At 45.0% G+C, this 19,877-nt stretch overlaps 1 protein-coding gene across 1 annotated transcript in view; it reads right to left on the minus strand.

Moving 5' to 3' along the window:
* The window catches only part of COL7A1 (collagen type VII alpha 1 chain), a 102,021-nt gene that overhangs the window by 60,232 nt on the left and 21,912 nt on the right, over window positions 1–19,877 (minus strand). The window contains exons 16-30 of the mRNA XM_056861735.1: window positions 19,646–19,771; window positions 19,151–19,297; window positions 17,353–17,478; window positions 14,166–14,309; window positions 13,941–14,066; window positions 13,178–13,324; window positions 11,478–11,603; window positions 11,246–11,392; window positions 6,644–6,780; window positions 5,584–5,710; window positions 5,135–5,278; window positions 2,182–2,351; window positions 1,922–1,957; window positions 1,164–1,190; window positions 1,013–1,057 (exon numbers count right to left, since the gene is read on the minus strand). Of these exons, the coding sequence (XP_056717713.1) occupies window positions 1,013–1,057; window positions 1,164–1,190; window positions 1,922–1,957; window positions 2,182–2,351; window positions 5,135–5,278; window positions 5,584–5,710; window positions 6,644–6,780; window positions 11,246–11,392; window positions 11,478–11,603; window positions 13,178–13,324; window positions 13,941–14,066; window positions 14,166–14,309; window positions 17,353–17,478; window positions 19,151–19,297; window positions 19,646–19,771 (1,775 nt within the window). The remainder of the gene's footprint in view (window positions 1–1,012; window positions 1,058–1,163; window positions 1,191–1,921; window positions 1,958–2,181; window positions 2,352–5,134; window positions 5,279–5,583; window positions 5,711–6,643; window positions 6,781–11,245; window positions 11,393–11,477; window positions 11,604–13,177; window positions 13,325–13,940; window positions 14,067–14,165; window positions 14,310–17,352; window positions 17,479–19,150; window positions 19,298–19,645; window positions 19,772–19,877) is intronic.

Below are 19,877 nucleotides of genomic sequence, written 5' to 3' on the forward strand. Positions count from 1 at the left end.
ATGGTGCAAAAGTAGGCGGCAAAGAACTTCTGAGCAGCACACAACAGAGGTGTCAGATGAAACTGGCCATCTAGTGTAGATACATTTTCCACAGCTTTCCCAGGAGAACTCCTTGTCAGGCTACTTTGACAACCATCTATGTGTCAAATTCTTGTGGCTTACATGACTTGCTTCATCTTGGGAAATAGTTTTGGACAGCCAAGACCCTTGGACAGCCAAGACCCTCACAGTAATGATCTAGTTTACAACTAAACAGCAAAAGGATGTTTCATGGCCAGTTCTATATCAGAGGAGTGGAGAATGGGTGTTACATTGGATTCTCAAATCTACAGAGATCCGATTTCTGAAAAAAAGTGAAGTATTGACATGAAGTTCAGGTACTTCATGTCAATAATATTCATTTGGGATGAAATTGCCCAATCTCATTAGGGACTGTTTTGGTTTGTCCTGCAATAGCATTAATTGGGACTCAAAATCCTATCTGGGACAGCAGTAAAGTAAATTTGAAAATGCCCTTGGAAAACAGTGCCACCTGGAAGAATCCCATCTTTGAAAGAGACACCCAAGCCATTAATTCTTATGTGGTGTGGTTAACGGCAACTTAGTTGGAAATAATCCTGAGAAACTGAGCAGCTCAGAGGTGTTTCGGAAGGTAGTTATGATTTGCAAAGGCAATCTAGTTATCAAAATATAGTGTTAACATCTGCAGCTACTCAACTCCTGTAACACTCACACTCTGTCGAGTAAAAGGACAGCCATGATAGTCCATAAGTGAGCTGGGACAAATTAAGCTAATAAATCACTGAAACTCAGCTTAACAAATCTCCTTCCTATAAAGAATGGTGAAGAGAACAACTACTTGCTTGAAACCAAGATAAAGATGCTACCCTAGGGACTAAAAGCACATTAGATGGAAGAGGGTTCTAGTCCAACTAGCCCAACCCTAAAGGATAGTATCAGCTTCATCATAATTGATACAATTCAGAGGCCGACAAAGAACAGCAAACATTACCGGTTCTCCAGGGGGGCCAGGAAGTCCCATGCGTCCATTCCGCCCCTGCAGAAATGATCAGAGAAATTAATGAACGTTTTGTCACTTCCACTTTGGCCTTTCAAGGAGTTCCATATGAGATTCCCTTCCCAGACATAACTCAGATACTCACAATCTCACCAGGCTCCCCCTTATCACCCTGCAAGAAAAGAGAAACAAAAACCCATTTGAGAGTCTGATTTGCTGATTGTCAGAGTTATCTCAAGAATCCTTTTCCTCCTGGTTACCTCTGGGAAGTCAATCAGTCATAGCAGCTTTGGGATTTGCTGCATCAGAAGACAGTGCTGAGCCAAATGCAGAACATTTTCCATTCCTACCAAGGCCTTCCAAAGGCCCTCCCTATCATCTTCTGGACATGTCCCCAGGATACTGTATAATAGGCTGGGGTAGCATGCTATTGCTGCTGGGAATGGCTCTGGCTCAGAATGAAACTTCAACTGTCCATTTATTCCAAGGGAAACAAAACCTACTTGAATATCCTTTTGACAGCCTGCAGGTTTTAGAGCACCTTCTTAAGGTAGGAAAGCACTTACAACTTGGCAAAGTAGGATCAATTCTCTCACAACTCTCCTTACATCTTCTTTTGGCCCCAACTGGAACTTACAGAGTCAGAAAGCTGAGGGTCATTTTCAGTGCCTGAACTGCAAGTTCAAAACAGGTTTCCAGCAAAACGTCCAGGAATTAAGCTTCTTTATATCTTTTAGATTTATATCTGCCATTTTCCATATTACACAAAAACATGCTTAATTCCTACTCCTCAACACTGCATACTTTCTCTATTTATTTATTTATTTATTTTGCCTGAGGAAAGAATGTTAGTTCATTAGAAAACCTATTTATTCTAGTCAACTGTAGCATTCAGAGACTCACCTTGGGACAGCTTACTACACAAGGCTCTGGTCTAGACTGAGAGAGAGATGGAGACAAAAAAAATCAGGATTAAAGTAGTTGTATAATGCTGCTGTTTGAATATTAGGCTTTGGATAAATAACAGCAACCATGCACTGCTTAAGTAACCATCTGGTAAGGTACTCATCTGATATGTTCTGCCAGGCGAATTTTACCACACACTTGCATCCCATCAGCAATCTCAGGGGGCAGGTAAGTGGTAGCACCGGTCTCTGCCTTACCCCATCTGTGATAGGTGCTCTGCAGAGGGCACTGGCAAGCGCCTCCTCCAACTCCGACAGGCTGCTCGAGTCCCTCACAAAGAAAAGGTGGTGTGCGTCTTCATTGGTTACCAGGCGGCGCAGCTGTTCACGATCAGCCCCATCCATGCCCACTGCCAGTATGTGAATCCCTGACAAGCACACAGATGACGTCAAAGGGGTTGAGGAAAAAGGACTCAAAGCCCTGCCGACCCAGCTGCCTCTTGCAAAGGAAAGCTTCAGCCAGGATCACTCATCAAACCAAGCCACCCTACATCCATAAGAATTTCTTCAGTTTCCCAAGAAAGTAGAAAAAGACAGACTGCTCCATTAGCTGTGCACACCATCTCCTCAAGACTTTAGCTGGACTTAATGCCAGCTACATGAGAGTTCCCTTCTGTCCTCAGGGGTTGGTGCTTTAATGTTCAACAGAAATTCCTTGCAAAAGCTGGTTTGATATGGTGTGGGAGAATCCTTCTGCAGGAATTCCACTGAAGAGCCCACGATAAAGGTGTTTTACCTGTGGCACAACTAACTGACTGTGTATATGAACAGGTGCAGAAAATCCCTCTTAACGGGTCACCCCCCCTCTTCCCTCTATCCCTCTGTCTCTCTCTCTCTCTCTCTCTCTCTCTCTCTATGCAAAGTCTGCATAAAGCACTACATTCCACAATGTTGCAACTTCGAGAAACACAGCGTCTTCTCTGTACAGTTAGCTCAGAGTTAGGCAAAGGGAACATTCATGTTACAGCTAGGAGAACTGGTTTAAGGCAGAAACGCTTGTTTACTTCAGTAGCCAAAAAGTGATGCTCATGGTCTGATTCTGAAAAGTATCTTTTATTGCCAGAAAAAGTATAAAGCTTGCTGCTTGTAGAACAAAAGGATTGATTTATTTTTGCAGTCTGACTGTTGTAGGGGATTAATTATGTGACTCTTGATGTGATTCTGTCTGTAGTCTGACTTTCGTGTTTGCTGTTTAAGACTTAGTACTATTAAACAGTGAGCTGAAAACTGCAGCTGATCTCCAGCGTTATCTTTTGATTGGAGTCTTTCCTGGATAACTTTTCCAGGTGCAACACCACCTTGGCTTAGGAGCAATCTGTGGCCTGTTTGGGCCTTACTATTTCACAGTGCAGGCAACTAAGACAAGTAAACACTCAATAACTGACAAATGCCTTGCTGGCGGGACCTGATGAGCTGAACAACTATATTTGATTCTTAAGTGGAGAAAAAGCATCCATGTGGATGCACTATTTGGGCCAAACTAGGTATTGAGGCTCCCAATACTGTATTTCCACTATAACACTATAAAGCTGGAGACAGAATGAGCCTCGGGCGGGGGGAAGCAGGAGGCCAGAGCGAAAACCTCTCCTCCTGCTCTGCAACTGCCATCCGGCCCGGGCAGCCCCGCCCTGCTCTAATAGGCCCGTTTGAGCCTACAGACGCCTCCTGATTGGCCGGGATTCGAACAGCTCCCCCGGACCAACCAGGAGGCGAGAACCGGGGCAGGGAGAGTGAGGAGGCGAATCCAACGCCCCCATCCCCTGCCCAGGACTCCAAAACCGGCTCTGGGTAAGTTCCGGAACCGTTGTCTATAACGCTAATACAGGGATTTTCAGAGAAAGCGGCTAAGGAGGGAGAGCTTCGTTTTTACTGCCCTCCACTTCTGTCCTGCAAATAACTCCCTGGGGCAATGTTAATTTACATCCCCAGCTCAGCTCCAAAACCAGAACTGAGCCCAGCAGAGGGGCGAATGGCCCTGGGCAGGGTAGCATTTGCCAGGAAATACCAATGGGTACAGAAAGGATTAAGCACCCCTCTCTCCTATCTGCAGATCTCCCCCTGTAAATGCCCACTTCTTATTTCCTGGGTTAGAATCTCTCATTTGCTGTCATAATGTCTAGTTTGGATAGTTGTTTCCATGGAAAAGAACACAGGTAGCTACCATGCCTCTTTGGTCCTGTCATGGGGTGGTAAGAATATACTGTATTGAGATGCTTGAGTTTAATATAATCTTCTGTAGTTCTTTGTGAGAGTTACCCCTCCATCCTAATGGGGTAGGCATGTAGCTACTGCTTCTTCATAACTGCTGTTTACAGCTAACCCAGACACGCTGTGCCTTTGATCTAGTTCGCAGTTAAGCTTTCATATACAAGCAAAGGCAAGGCATACAGCCAACCACTGTGCCAAGGAGAGAGAGAGAGAAAGAGGGATTTGGATTTCTAATCCCAGAAACAACTGCTCCTTGCGATGGGACTCTTGTAATTTAAGTTAACTATAGACTGCCTACCTGTTATTTTACCTAAGTATTATGATAGAAACATTTTACTATTCTGGTGGTAATTTTATGTTTCTGTGTATGTTAAGTAGTAAATCCAGCCTCTAGATTAAATAAACTATGGTGCTCTGATTTGGTGGAGACTCTACTTAAGTGATTTCATGCCACAACTCAATAAACCAGAAAGACTTCTTAGCTGCTTCTGTTATTCCCACCAGTAAAAGTTTCTACTGTTCACAATACATAGTAGCAGGTTGTTTTGGGGTCCAGTTAGTCACACTGGTAAAGCTGAAGTAGTTAGACCTGCATCTGCTCCAGTTTATAATTGACTTCTTGGGGCGCCAGAGAAAAGAGAGGAGTGACCATTCTCCAAAGGACCCAGGGATGTCACAGGTCCTCAGCACTGTCAGCCAACACAAGTTGAAGGATATACCCCCCAATTGTGACACCACCAATCAGTAAGAAACAGCCTGATCAATCAAGACAGCAATAAAATGAGCAGAGAGGTACCTTGAAGGAGGTCACCATGGCTTCCATAGGCAGCACTTCAGGAAGGCTCTCTCCACACCCTCCAAGAACTGCGCTCCTTACAGAAAAAGCAAGAACCCTTCGCATTAGAGGTTTTCCTGCTCAAAACTCCAAGGACCTGTATCTCACCTGCTGCCTTGATCTCCTGGGCCTGCTCAATGGCTTCATCACTTGATGGCCCATCTGCCAATATTACCAGTACTCCCGGCACACCAGGTCTACGGCCTGCATTGGGGATCATAACGTAGCTCTTGGCAAAATTAATGGCAGCTCCTGCAAAGCACAGAAAGCAGCATGGGTAGGCACTCATACAAAAAGACACACACAGAAGAAGCCGTTAAGACAGTTGTTACAGCAGCAGCCTTGGTAGCCTGGCACACTACTCCCTTCAGGCCTCAAGGCAGCAACCGATTGGCCAGTACATGACCACATAATTTCAGTGGGAACAAGACTCTCCCTCCCTCCTTCCCTCTCGTTCTCCATCCCTGTTGATTTTTTTTCACACACATAAAACCTGGCTCCCTCTCCCGTCCCTTACATCAAAGGAATTTGGATTCTCTAACTTCACGCCCCCTTACCAATAGCATTGCCGCTAGGCTCCTCATAGCGCAGTGTGCGTATCAGCTGCAGGACTGTGGCAAGATCACCAGAGCGATTGAACAGGAGTAAGGGAAGGCTACGGTAGCTGTAAACTACAAGACCCACCTAAGAAAACAGAGAGAGCACAAGTAAACAGCACTGAAGATCTGAGGGACAGTGCAGACATGGCGATCTGAAGAAAAGACACTATCCTGATAACAGAGGTAAACCAGGAGTGAGGTGTCATATATGGATTTGTACATCTACCTATCCTAATATGACGTGCTGATATATGATATATTGTAATTGTATATATGACCTAGGGCATGTGTATTTAGTTTTCCCACATCACACCACTCTACAGGGCACAAAAGTCTGATTCACACATGCAAGAAACCCTACAGGTGGCCATTTGAAACATAACAGCACAGAAGCTGCATGAAGAGGCAAATAATATTGTGTATACGCCCTTGATTTTTTAAAAAAGATCTTCAAATAATCGAGGACAAAGATAATCCCAATGAGTATCCAATTAAGTATACCCTAGATAGGAAATAAATAAAAAGGAACAGTTTAAAAAAAACACCTTTTCAGCCACACCCAACTATATTTAGATATTTTAACACACGTCTCAGCCTGAGCTGGTTATAGCGTTGGCAGCCAACTGTACTCTGGGATTCAGGTAAAATGCAGGCCCAAGCCATTCAGCTTTTCCCTCAGAACTACTGGGTAGAGATGGTCCAGTTCTTCAGATACACATTTTCCTTGATCACACAAACATCTACCCACTGTAGATACCCAGAAAGAAGCTCTCAGTGTTCAGAGATAGCCAGGTAGAAACTCCCATCATTCAAATGTCAACCTCAACTGTCACTTTCACTGAAGCATTCTACCCTCCCTATAGGGTAGGGAATTAGCATGCCAGTTGCTTACACTGCCCACCAATCATAAAAAAATGAGACTCGCACTAGTACACGTGGCTGCGCACACAACCCATTTGAATCAGGCCATGAAACTTGCTCATAGGCACAGTTGCAACACTCTCAAGTCGTTTGTTACCTGAGTGGCGCTAGGGCCCAGCTGGCCCAGTGCAGATATCGTATTGGAGAGGAAGCTTCGCACAGCCTCTGCATTGTAAGCACTGTCTCGAGTTGCATGTATGAGAAAGGCTATATCGCTGGGGGCATCTCGGCAAACTGCAGAATTGAAAGTTTCAGACTGAGTCAGGATGGGCACTTCAAACTGGAGGAGGACATAAGATTAGATCTTTCCCCTCCATCCATCCTCAAATGGACATGTGAGAGATGAGAAAGTAGGGTTCTTACTCTCCAAATACTCTGGATTTTAAGTATGAAATAATAGACTAAGGCCTTCTATGCAGGGACGTTTCCCCACAGTCACCCCTGCTGACTGCTGTGAGGGCTTCCTGACCATTAGAGGTCACCTCACTCTTCCTGCGCATTTTGCCCACATTTCCCAGATTCTGGCTAAAACAGCATCCAGAAAACATGGGCAAAATGTGCAAGGAGAGCGACCTCTAATGGTCGGGAATCAAAAGGAAGGGAGTGACCACAGGGAAATGTCCCTGCATAAAAAGCCTAAGTAGAAAAGGCCCAAGCAAAACTAAACCATTTTATCTCAACAAAACCTTTCTGGAAATATGTTAAGGGCAGATTAAATAGCTCTTCTCTTATATTGAAGGTGTCACCCTTTTTTGGATGGTGTCACACTCCCTTTGAAGGAACAGGTCCATAACCTGGGGGTGCTCTTGGATCCACTCCTACTGCTAGACAAGCAGGTGGCAGTGGTGGCCAGGAGTGCTTTTTACCAGCTTCAATTGGTTAGCATCTTCAGCCTTTCCTGGGCAGAAAAGATCTGGCCACTGTGGTGCACCCCCTGGTTATATCTAGATTCGATAACTGCAATGCTCTCTACGTGGGGCTGCCCTTGAGAAGTGTTCGGAAACTTCCATTCGCACAGAATACTACAGCTAGGATGCTGACTGGAGTGGGTCATAGGGACAGTATCACTCTAATCTTGTCCCATCTACACTGCCTCCCAATTTGTTTCCGGGAACAATTCAAGGTGCTGATGCTGACCTTCAAAACCATATACGGTTTTGGACCAACATACCTGAAGGACTGCCTACTCCCTTAGGAACCTGCCTGACCACTACGGTCATCTTGGAGGCACTGCTTTGGGTGAGCCCACCTTCTGAGATTAGGTAGGTGGCAACCTGGGAGAGGGCCTTTAGATAATGGCACCGAGGCTCTGGAACTCTCCCCCCAGGGGGATTCATCTGTCCTCTTCTTTTGACATCTTTTGCCAGTGAGTGAAGACTTTTTTTTTTCGCTTGGCATTTTTTCAATGATCTCTCCTTCCTAACCAATGCTTTAATTGCAGTTTTTAAGGTTCTGTATGTATTTTCACTCTGCTTTTTAAAATAGTGTTAATGATGAGTGTTTGGCATGGTTGTTTTTAATGGTTTTAAAATGTAATTTTGTCATGTATGCTTTAAGTTGTTAGCCACTTTGTTGGCCCTTGTAAGGGCAGAAAGGTGGGATACAAATGTTGTAAATAAATAAATATACTCCCTGCTATATACTTATGACTCATGATACATTCTCCATGCCCAAATCTGCTGACATCAAAGACTGTTCATGGCAATGAAAAGGATGAAAAGAATAGAACATTTCTGTTCAGATGGTGGGCAGAGATTCTCAGCACTAGAGAAATGAAATTTCATATAATCCAAGTCCCTCCCAGAAGCAAAACCTCACCTGTGCGCTCAGTAACAGAAGTCTCAGCACCTGTGATGCTGCCAAACACAGGGCGAATAGTGAAGGTGTATCTGTCACCCAAACGCAACCCAGACACTCGGTGGGATGTTGCTGATCCAGACAATGTTCTTTGTGCATCTCCACCATCTAAAACAAAAGGAGGATATGGAGGGGTATTATAGCACAGGCAATTTCACAACTGGATGGCGCAGTGTGGACATACGAGCCTGATATGCATTAGGGCTCAGGCTGGCAGTGGATCTTGAACTGATCCCCAGAGAGGGCCATGTGGGGCTTGTGCCTGTGCACTACCACCCAATTGAGGTAAAAAAAGAAAACTGCAGGTAGACCAGGTATTCAAACCATCTCGTACTAATAGGCTAAAGCAGGTCAGCTGATCTTCCATGATCCTTGCAAGAACTTAGAGAGGAATTTTGCTGGTAGTCTGAGCAATAAAGAGACCTACTCTTGCTAATCGTAGATGGTTTTTCTCTCCCCACCCTTAGCTGTACAACTCTGATGCTAAGGTACCCCATCATCATTTTCTCTTCCAAAAACTGCAGGGCCCCCAACATGTTCCTGGAAAGAAAGACATTACCTCTTGAAGACTTCCATGTGAGGAGATAGCTAGTGGCTCCAGAGACTGGAGTCCAAGTCAAAGCCACAGAATCTTTTTGAGTCTCTGCCACCCGGAAATTAGCCACCCGGCCCAAAGATCCTAGAAAAAGAGAGCTAAAGGTAAGATAGAAATTCTAGTTCTGGAGAATTAACATTCTGCCTCCACCTAGATATACATCGGAGACTGCTGACAATAGTTACAACACTCATGATATATCCTCCTCATTGTTATTAGCTTCTCTGGGAAAGAGATTCCCATGAACAAGCACCACAGTAGCCATTAGGGTGGAGCCAACCACCCTACAAGTAGTCTTTCTCCAGCCTAAGGAACCTCCCTCCAATGTAAATGGATCTTCCTCCAACAGAAGGGTGACTTAATTTGGAGGAAGTCTCAAACTTGAGTCAAAAAGAAAGGTGAGGTTATAAACATTTTAACAAACTAATACATAAACTTTGCTCAACTGACTGGTAGGAGATGAGTAGGATCCACCCCACTAGCAGTTATTGTAACTATTGTGAGAAAGTGGGAGAGTGTTCTAGTCACAAAGACTTTTATTGGAGATAACAGAACAGTGTCACTTACACAGCTAGCTACTTCTGGTTTATTATAATCACATATCAGCTTTAATACTATCTTATGGTAAGGTAAAACAGAAATATGAAAAATACATACATACATACTGGCTTGGACTGACCTACTTTTTTAGATATGAAAAGACTATGCTATTTTTTCAGATGGGTAGCCAGTTGTGTTAGTCTGTAGTAGGAAAACATAATTTGAGTCCAGTAGTGCCTTATAATACCAACAAAATTTTCCAGGGTTTAACCTTCCGTGAGTCAAAACTCACTTTGTCAGACACAAATCTTGTTGGTCTTTAAAAAGCTACTGGGCTTGAACTATGCTCGTGAAACAGCAAGCGGAGTTAAATGCCTATAAGGCAGTTGATGCAAGACCAATGAATCCAATTATCTCTGGTGGCATCATACAAGCATTTTATTCCCATGTGATTTACTGTAGTGAATACCTATATACATCCAAGCAAGGGTAAAAAAACCAATCATGCATTTGAGCCCTGGGAAAGAAGTGAGTAAAAACCAAACTGGAGTAAAAATCCCCTTATTTGTACTGCATTGTCTTCTATCTTTGTACCCTACTTTCTTCATTATAGATGTCACGCTTTGGACAGGTTTTTTTTCTTTTTAATTTTGCATTGGTTTCCAGTTCTGCAACCACCGTCCTACTGCATTGTATATTGGATGTCTTCTGACATCTGACTGATTTTTTAAAAATATTTTAAATCTGCCTTGAGTATCAGTGAGAAAGCGGGCTATAAATGAAGTTCACGCACGCACACACACACAATATTAATATATGAAGTTTATAATTTTCTTCCAATTTGCAGTTTGATTATTTCACCAAGAGGTGCCTCCCTTACTCCAAGTACGACTCAGTCTGCAGAAATGTTGTTTAAAAGACTGTGGTTAAACCAGATGGAAGTGGAAGTTAAATTACTGGATCTCCAGCAAGGGCCAACAGGCAAAATGTCTTGTTCCTTAAACAGATGCTTAATGAGATGTTATTTACCAAGTGATATAATTTTCCTTGTTGCCTGTTTGTGGGACCCGTTATATGTAACCTCTTTAAAGGCACCTCTCTGTAGTATTCTCAGGTGATGTGCATTACATTGCCTCTTTGCCTTCCCTCGGGGTGGGAAGACAGGGCCTGCAGCCCTGCTGGTCTGGTGGTGATACTCCACCTCCGGCACTGGCCTCGCATTCATGGGTGGCTCCATGGGGTCTGGGCTCAGTGCCGGTACAGGGGCTGGAGGCAGCAGCAACATGGCACAGCTCTTTTAGAGGGCGACAACAGCCAACAGGACCACCTGCCAGCTAGTTGGGCAACAGGGAGGACAGCTTTGAAGGAGCCTTGGCCAACAGATCTGCCCTACCCTCTCTCCAGCTCTCACAGAATCCTGCCTCCCTGTGGCAGCAGTCAAAAGATTCCTGGGCCTGTGCAGCTTTTAAAAGGGAGCTTAGGCTTGAGCTGAGGAAGATGTGCCCAAGCTTTCTCCCTTTCCTTGAGCTGGGGCAATCTGAACCTCAGACAATGGACCCTGGAAGACAAATAGGTCCACAAGCCCAGCTCCAGGGGTGCAGATTCTGACAGCCTGCAAGAGAACAGCTAATACTTAGGAGGCTTCTACTGCTATTGATGCCTTTGTTTGGGGTGACAAGCCATTAGGTGAGGATGGGGGCAGATTACCAGTGCTGGCAACAATGGCCACAGCTTCACTCTCCTGATTGCCTGTCAGGCTGGTGATGTGGAATTCATAACGCCCTCCGGGCTGCAAGTCCTCAATTTCATAGGTATTGATGCGGGCTGGCAGCAGCTGGCTCTTCTCTGGTCCACCTGTCCCATGTGAGAAGAGCAGTTAATTACAGATGCACCATGTGGCAGTGAGAGAAGAGGGAGAGAAGGCATGGGAGATACTCACCACCTGCTGGCCGCCAGGTAAGTCGATAACCTGTGCTACCTGGCGCAGGGCTCCATGCTAGCTGGATGCGCTTTTCTGATGAGTCAGTCACACGGAGATTCCCAACTGGTTGAGCTGGGACTGTTGCTGAAGAGAAAAGTAGGGAAGAGTTAGTGAAAGAAGAGGACACAGCTGAGTCATTAGTGGACAGTAGACAGCACTGTGGATGGAACTGTTATTCTGATGAGTTGAGAGGTGCAAACTTTGCTGAGGAGACACCTATAATCATTCCGTGTATGGTTTAAACAGCCCATTTGAGCAATGGGATAATAATTATGTCTTCCGGAATAGGAAAAGCCACTTATACCCTCCAAAGCTGAGCATTTCTAGGAAACTAAAATCCCACTGTCCACATAGCCTATTCTTACAGAGAACATCTTGGACAATAGGAAAAAGTGAAACCACTAGGCTGTCAAGCAGCACAGAAATGAGCCAAATGGCTCACCCACAACATAGTGTTAGGAACTAGGGTTGTGCGTTTGGCAAAGCCATACCACAACCCCCCCCCAAATACTTTATCAGTATTTGGGGGGGGGGTGTCCCAAAAAAATGGTGGCAGTTTAAAGGGTGCCGAAAAGCAGGTCCCAAATCATGTCAATTTTTTTCTGCATGATCTGGGCCGTTTTAGCCCTGCCACCATTTAAAAAAAAAAAGACTGGGGGGAATTCCCTCTCCCTCCCTCTCCCCCTCATTTACCTGATAGCCACCGCCACCGCGTTTTGGCTCCACATAAGGCTCGGAGGCAACCGCCGCCACCACCGGACTCGAGGTAAGTGAGGGGAGGGGGAGATGGGGTAAAATTTGGATTCAGGTCTAATGGAACTGATTTTTGGGGGGGAATCTTGTATATTCCCAATATGAGGGTTCAGGAATATCCAGGATTCCAAAAAATTTCAGGTCTATTAGATCAAAATCCGAATTTTACCTTTTCTTTTTTCTTTGCACACCCCAATTAGAAATTGCAGGTTCAAATCCTCATTCACCTGTAAAGGCAAATGACAGCCTTGGGCAAGTCACCATCCTTGACCTACTTTGCAGAGCTGCTATAAGGCTAAAATACTACCGTATATACTCGCGTATAAGCCGAGTTTTTCAGCCCAAAAAAAGGGCTGAAAAAGCCGGCCTCGGCTTATACGCGGGTCGGTAGGGGAGGGGAGGAGGGAGGGGGCAACTTACCGCCGCCATCGCCACCGCCACTGCCGGGCCCATTCGGCTTCCCCCGGCCAGGAGCGCCATGTGAGGGCCTCCTGCGGCCACTGGAAGGCCATGCGGCCGCTGCCGCCAGGCACGCCCGGCTCCCCCCGCCCTGGAAGGGCTGGGGGAAGCCTCCTGCAGCCTCTGGAAGGCCGTGTGGCCGACGCCGCCGGGTGTGCCCGGCTCCCCCCGCCCTGGAAGGGCCTGGGGAAGCCTCCTGCAGGGGGCCCGCCGTCGCCACCACCGCCTTCGCCGGGCCTGAAGGTAAGCCTGCGGGGGGGAGGGGTTATAAGCCGACCCTCGGCTTATACGCGGGTGCCTAATTTTTCCCCATTTTTGGGGAGAAATTAGGCACCTCGGCTTATACACGGGTTGGCTTATACATGGGTATATATGGTGCTTCACACTCTTTAAAGTGGAAAAGTGGAACACAAACATCACAAAATAGGTAAATAAATAGGGCTTACGTGTGGTAACAGTGATAGTCACAGGATCTCCCTCACGGTTGCCAATCAGCGCTGTGACTTTAACAATGTAGCTTACTCCTCCTTCCAGGTTGAGGATGTCAAAGGAATTGGTGGTTCCTGAGACTAACTTGCTGTTTTCAGCTCCACCTTCAAAAGAAGACATTGTTTACCTTCCCACTTAAGAAAATGGGCAGAGGTATGTCAGGTTATTTGTAGACTACAGAAGTATAAACCGTGATCACACCAACAATAGGTAACAACCCTGGCTAACATTAGGAGATGATCCACTGCCCTACAATACCCTTCTAAAAATTCAGTTGGGTAACATCCACCAGTGTCGACATGTTGAGCCAGCTCTCTATTTTGTTGTGGTTTTCCCAAGAACTGAAATAAAATGTGTCAGGAAAAAATCTGGCAAAATTACAGAATTCAAAATCTAGACTTTCAATTTTATACTTATCTAACCTTTGCTTTTCAAATTCAGACCTGAGGGATTCATTCTGTCTTATGAATAAATTTTAAGGTAATAACACTATGTATCATCTTGCCAAGCCAAATTCAGTATTTCAGTACAGTATTTTTATACTAGATGTGGAATTACATAGTATAGCCCAATCCTGACAGATCTCGGAAGCTAAGTTGGGTTAGTACTTGGATGGGAGATCACCAAGGAAGACTTTGCAGGGGAAGGCAATGGCAAACCACCTCTGCTTTACAGAAATCACACAAGGCAAAAATGGGCAAGTGTAAGCAGCTACTTTACCATCCTGCCGACTCCACATCACTCTGTAAGCTGTAACCCCTGGCACACCAACCCATGTGACTCGCACCACATTGCTCCTGGACTCAAGGACCTTGAGACTGGATACGGTTCCCACTTGATCAAGGGCTGCAACAGAACACATGGAAAAGACAATGGTAGAGGGTACTGTCATGATGGAAGCATAGCAGGCAGAGAGTTCAAGGAAGTAGCCAGAGGAGGCCTCACCTGTTGTAGCCGTGGTGGTGATCTGACTTCCTTCTCTACTCCCAGCCAAGGCCGAGACCCCAATAACATAGGCTGACCCAGCCTTCAAGCCCTCAATAGTGTAGGAGTTTACATCAGCTGGCAGGACCCGAGAGATCTCTTGACCTGGGGTGAGAAAATGGAAGATTTTACAAGTGGGTCAAAACAGAGATGAGGGATATGTGCGTATCTTGATCAGAAGTGGAGCTATTGCAACAACAAAATCTCTCAGCTTAGGGCCACCAGACAACCCTCTCTGAGTGGACATTTCTGTCACAAGTACTAACTGAGTCCATAAGCTATATCTCCAGACAACAGAGACACTTCCATGTAAATCACAAAGTCATGTAGGACATACATAAATCACATTCCTCTGAGTCATTGATATCAAAGCAACATTATTATATTGTGATAGCCTGCATTCATGTATGTGCATGGGAGGGGTAAGGGAAAGCTGTCAGTCTTCAAAGCAAGCTGCAAGCCAGAGCAATGAGAAAATAAGAGGGCAAGTCACCAGCAGCAGTGCAGTGGTGTATGTTGAAAGCACCCCACATCCACAACCCTGGGGGCTGGAGACAGTTGCTTTCCTCTAGACTAAAGTTTCCTCATTGGGAGCAGATGAATCATATTCCTCGTAGACTCAACAATGCACCATGAATCAGATCATCAGAAGGCAATGTAAAAACAAAAAGTCTATGAATCATTTGTTAACAGTCCCTGTATTTTCCTCTTGGAATTAAAGATTACTAACCTGTGTCTTTGAAACTCTGCCGCTGTTCTGCAAGCTCCTAAAATCTATCCCAGTTCTCTAGATGATGATTATTGATTGAACTAGACCCCCTGATAGTAAAATATTTAATAACACTACCTTGTCCAAAAAGTTATAATTAAAATTAGTTCAGAGTTAGCAAAACCTAACCTTGTATAAGCATAACTTATTGAAATCCCAGTGAGTAGCAGGAAGAAGTAGATTTATTAAAATTCCTTTGACCATCTCCCAGTTTCCTGGAGGAATGCAAATCGTTGATAAGGACAGGAAAATTGCATTTACATATTAAAAGCAAAGATTAACAATATTGAGCCATACCAGGCATGTCTTGAAAGAGATTGAATCACACTGCATCAACAGGAACAATGCTTGCACACAGGATATTCTGAGAAGAGTAGTGTTTCTCCTGTTAGATGGAAACTTGATTTTCCACCCAAGATTTTCCCACTTAAGATAAAACAAGTGGGTGGACCCACATGTACTTATGGGGGGCATCTCATTTTCCCCTTGTCCACTATTTCCTCTTCCCTGAAAGCCCCCATAGCCTCTCCCCTTTCCTGCTTCCTTCTCTCCTTTCCACTTACCAGCAAACCTACCTTTATTTGCCCTCCTTCTTCAGCTTTCCCTCCTTTGCTCCAGGCAGCCTCTACCCAGGAAAATTATGGACCAGTTGTGTGGGGCTGGTGGGGAATTTGCAAGGACTTGCAGGGGGCACCTAACTTTCCCCTGTTCCTTCTCACCACACTTTTCCCTCTTTCTCTCCTCTGGGCAACCCCCATTTCCTCACCTTTCCCTGCTTCCTTCTCTCCTTCCCACCCACCAACTTACCTACCTTACCCCAATCTTCCGCTATATTATTTATTTACTTCACATATCCCACCTTTCTCCACAATGGGGATCCAAGGCAGCGTACATCTTTCTCCTCTGTTCCATTTTATCCTCACAACAACTCTGGGAAGTAGATTTGGCTCAGAATGTGTAATTGGCCCAAGGTCACCAAGTGAGCTTCCATGGAAGATTCAAACCTGGGGTGGCTGCTGTTGAACAGTAGCATGCAACTGTGCTTGGGTGAGTCACACAAGTTGTGTATTATCAAGTTTGGCCTGGTGGTTGCTGCCAAGCCTATTCTTGATGAGTACTTCTTCAAAGTCAAAAGAGCTCTGGAAAGAATCCTGCCCCCCTCTCATACTGGCCTTTTACAGTCAGCAACAAATGCTTGAAGGGTAGCAATACTGTTGTGGTTTCCTAGCAACCCCCACAATGGCCACTGAGAAGGCATTCATTTTTTAAAGCTACAGGTGCCACTACTTCTATAATTTTGGGGGGTTTAAACCCTATTATTATTGTTGTTAATATTGTTGTTATTATTACTATTACATTTATTTCAGGTTTTCCTGTAAACCTGGGGATTTTATCAGGTTTGTATAAAGATCTGTCTTCCCTCTTCCTGGCTCCAGATGTTGAGAATGAACTATACTGGTGATGATGATGACGACGATGATGCCCAGAGTAGGCACTGAACTGTCTAACAGTACAGTCCATAGCAGAGTTGCACCATTCTAAGCCCATGACTTTAAGCAACAGGAAAGGATATTGTACTGTTCAGAGGCTCAGGTAAGCTCTGTCTACTGCACAGTTATCAGAACTGCAGAGCTGCCCAAGTAGGAAAAAAAAATGACTTGATGGTAGCTGTGTAACCATCAGCCCAAACAACAATCTGTGATGCTGAGCAAGTTGGATCTGTCTGCACAATCACAAGCCAACCTCAGAATTGCAACTGAGACAGAACAGAAGGCATCATGTCAAAAGGCATGTTTCTGCACCAGCAGCAAGCCGTAACAATCTTGGAGGGTCTTCTCACATAGAACACATTACAGAAATTAACTCCAGGGCACAACAAAGTAAATTATAACCATCAGTTTCAAACCTGATGGAATGAGGTTGAGGCATTTTTACCAGATGGTGCTGATGAAAAGTACTCCTAGTCACTGCCTCAATCTGAAGGCAGCAGTGGATTCAGGAGCACACCAAAGATGCAAAATTGAGAGGCCAGGCAATGCTGAACCTTGGGACTTATGGCGTCCCAGTTCAGGTTGCAAGTCTTACTGGCCTTCGTTTTGAGAGTTTTACCAAGACAAACCTAAACAGTTGCAAAACAATAGTTACTGTAACCTGGCAGCTCCCACCAACTGAAACAATGACTCAGGTCCTGCTCACATAATGGCCTGCTCCGTTCCACTCATTGTTTCCATTTCTCTAGTTTTGGTACCATCCATGTAGTCCACCAGTAGTCCAGGCTTCAAAACCAATACAACACCAAATTCCATCACAAGGTAAGTTAACTATCCTGTCAGAACACACACATACACACAAACGCCTAGCAGGACACAGAGCACTTACCATCCCTCGGTCGCCATGTCACCTTATAGCCAGTGGCCCCAGGAACTCCATTCCATGTGATCTGGAGCTGGCTGGGCCCAGTTGCAGTTGTCTTTAGGTTGGTGATGCTGCCCACAGATGGATGTTCTGCAAGACCAGAGAGGGAACCAATAGGTAAAGAGCTCATACAAATGCAAACATACTACTGCTACTTTACAACAGTAATGCTTTCAAGTTTTCACCAGGGATGTGCAGTCAGAACTTAATGAAAGCAGAACAGTTTGCAGATGTTCCTGCCGAACTGGATTGTCCTGGTTGGCGCTTTTTTGCACAGCATTTCCAGTTCCCTCCAATCACTGCTCAAGCTGTGATTTGGAGAAGGTTTTCTAATTCTGTATAAGCACAATTTCAGAGGGTAGCCAGGTTGGTATGCAGTAGAACTTGTGGATCTTGTTGGTCTCTATGGACTCAAATCTAAATGTATAAGCACAACTATCTCTGGAGCTTTGCCTGCCTGCAAGACAGGAACAAAGCTTTGCTTATACCTGCTGACAGGCAGCCAGGACTGCATAACTTGGGAGAAGAAACAGCAAGAGAAGCTAGCCGTGCATCATGCTCCTTTCCCATGGCAGACAGGCACAGCAGTGCACATATAGAAGACAGAGGCAAAGATGTTGCTTGCAATCTCCTCTGTCAGACAGGCCTGGAATGCTCCTGATGGGGGTGAATGAGGCAAATGTTCTCCCCTCCAATGAAAACCAGGAAAAAAAACCAAGAAATCTGTGATGAAGAAGGATCTGAGTTCTCTCTCAATGTGAGAGACTAGCAATAATAATCAAATTTCTGATATTTTAGTCTTGTAATCTGTTTAATTCATGAAAAGACATTAATGTACCCAGCTGCACCATTTCCCTAATACAAATTCCACTTCCCAATTGCTATGAGCCCTAGTATGGGGAAAATAGTAGGATAGCCAGTGCAGCGTAGTGGTTAAAGTGTCAGACTAGGATCTGGGAGACCCAAGTTCAAATCCTCACTCTGTCATAGAAGCTTGCTGGGTGACCTTGAGCCAATCACACACACTCAGCCTAACGTACCTCACAGAGTTGTTGTGATGATAAAATGGAGGAGAATGATGTGAGCCGCTTTGGATCCCCAAGGGAGGGGAAAGCAGGATATAAATAAGTTAAAAAGCCAGGCAATCTCCTATTCAAATGTAAAGAAAGCAAAAGGTGGCTGTGAGGAATCCATTTCCCCCCTGCCATCTAGTGGGGAGGATCCCTTTGGTGTGCAAGCCAAGCAGGTCGAGAATTTTATCCCACTTAGGTGACAGGAAGAGTTACACCTGGAAAAGCATTTTTCAACTGAAACCAAATAGAAATCAATATGACATTGACAAACAAATACAACTGTTTTTAAACATGGTACTAAAGAAACTCACATTTTTAAAACGACAAATTAACCAACCCTGACTCAATTTTTTTGTGCACATTCTTAAAACGGTTTATCCACCTCTCACATCCTTGAATTCCCACATATGGAAGAAGGAATGAACACCAAAGGATAAAGAATGGTTGCCCAGCACTCTCATGATACCCACAGCCTTTAATAGTGATACTGATTTGAACTGCTGAAGAGACACATGAGCTAAAGACATACATGAGAAGTACTGCATTGTACTACTGCAAAAATGCCCTAACCCTACTGAGAGAGGCAAGATATACTGCCAGGCATTCACCAGCCAGAAGGACCCCACAGTCAACCCAGCCCAGAACCATCAAGGAGAGACACACAGCCCAAGCCCTGAGACAGAACATACCCATGTGAAAAGTAATGGTGGCGGGAGTGCTCTCCTGGCTGCCTATCAGTGTTGTTATTCGCACCAAGTATCTGACTCCATCCTTCAGATCCTGCAGTTCAATGAAACCCCGATCGCCAGGGATTTGTTTAGTCTCCTCAGTGCCATCTGAAATTGTGTACAAAAGAAACAGAATCAGTCTCTGCACAAAGGGAGCCAAGCTTAATCAACCTTCCTCACACTGCACACAATATCCCTGCCCCTCCCCACTTTTCAGAAAAAGCATTCTTTCTCAGGCCTGGTTCAATCACTCATGTAAGCCTTGCAGTATTCCAACCATCCTCCCGGATCCCAGTTAAGCTTTCAAAAGACTAGAACACCCCTGACCATTCAGCACCTATTTCTCCCCAGAACACATTCTATTTTCACCCATCTTGATAAATATGCGAGCACATGCTAGCTCTGAATAGCTCTAACCTATGCTTTCAGACAATTCCCCTACGGTACAGTCCTTACCCTGGGTGTTGACAATCACCAGCTTATAAACTGTAGCCCTGGGGATCGGGGTCCACACAAGTCGGATGCGACCCAACCCAGCTGGCACCACACGCAGGTTTGATACGCTGCTTACAAGCGTTGGCCCTGCCATGGGAGGACAAAAGATCTTTTTACTGGAAGAGCCTGGTGAGGTTACAAAACTCCAGAGGAGTACATATTAGCAGGAGTAAGAAAAGCCCAAAGGAGTTAG

This window comes from Euleptes europaea, chromosome 1, assembly GCF_029931775.1.
Source record: "Euleptes europaea isolate rEulEur1 chromosome 1, rEulEur1.hap1, whole genome shotgun sequence".
Lineage (NCBI taxonomy): Eukaryota > Metazoa > Chordata > Lepidosauria > Squamata > Sphaerodactylidae > Euleptes > Euleptes europaea.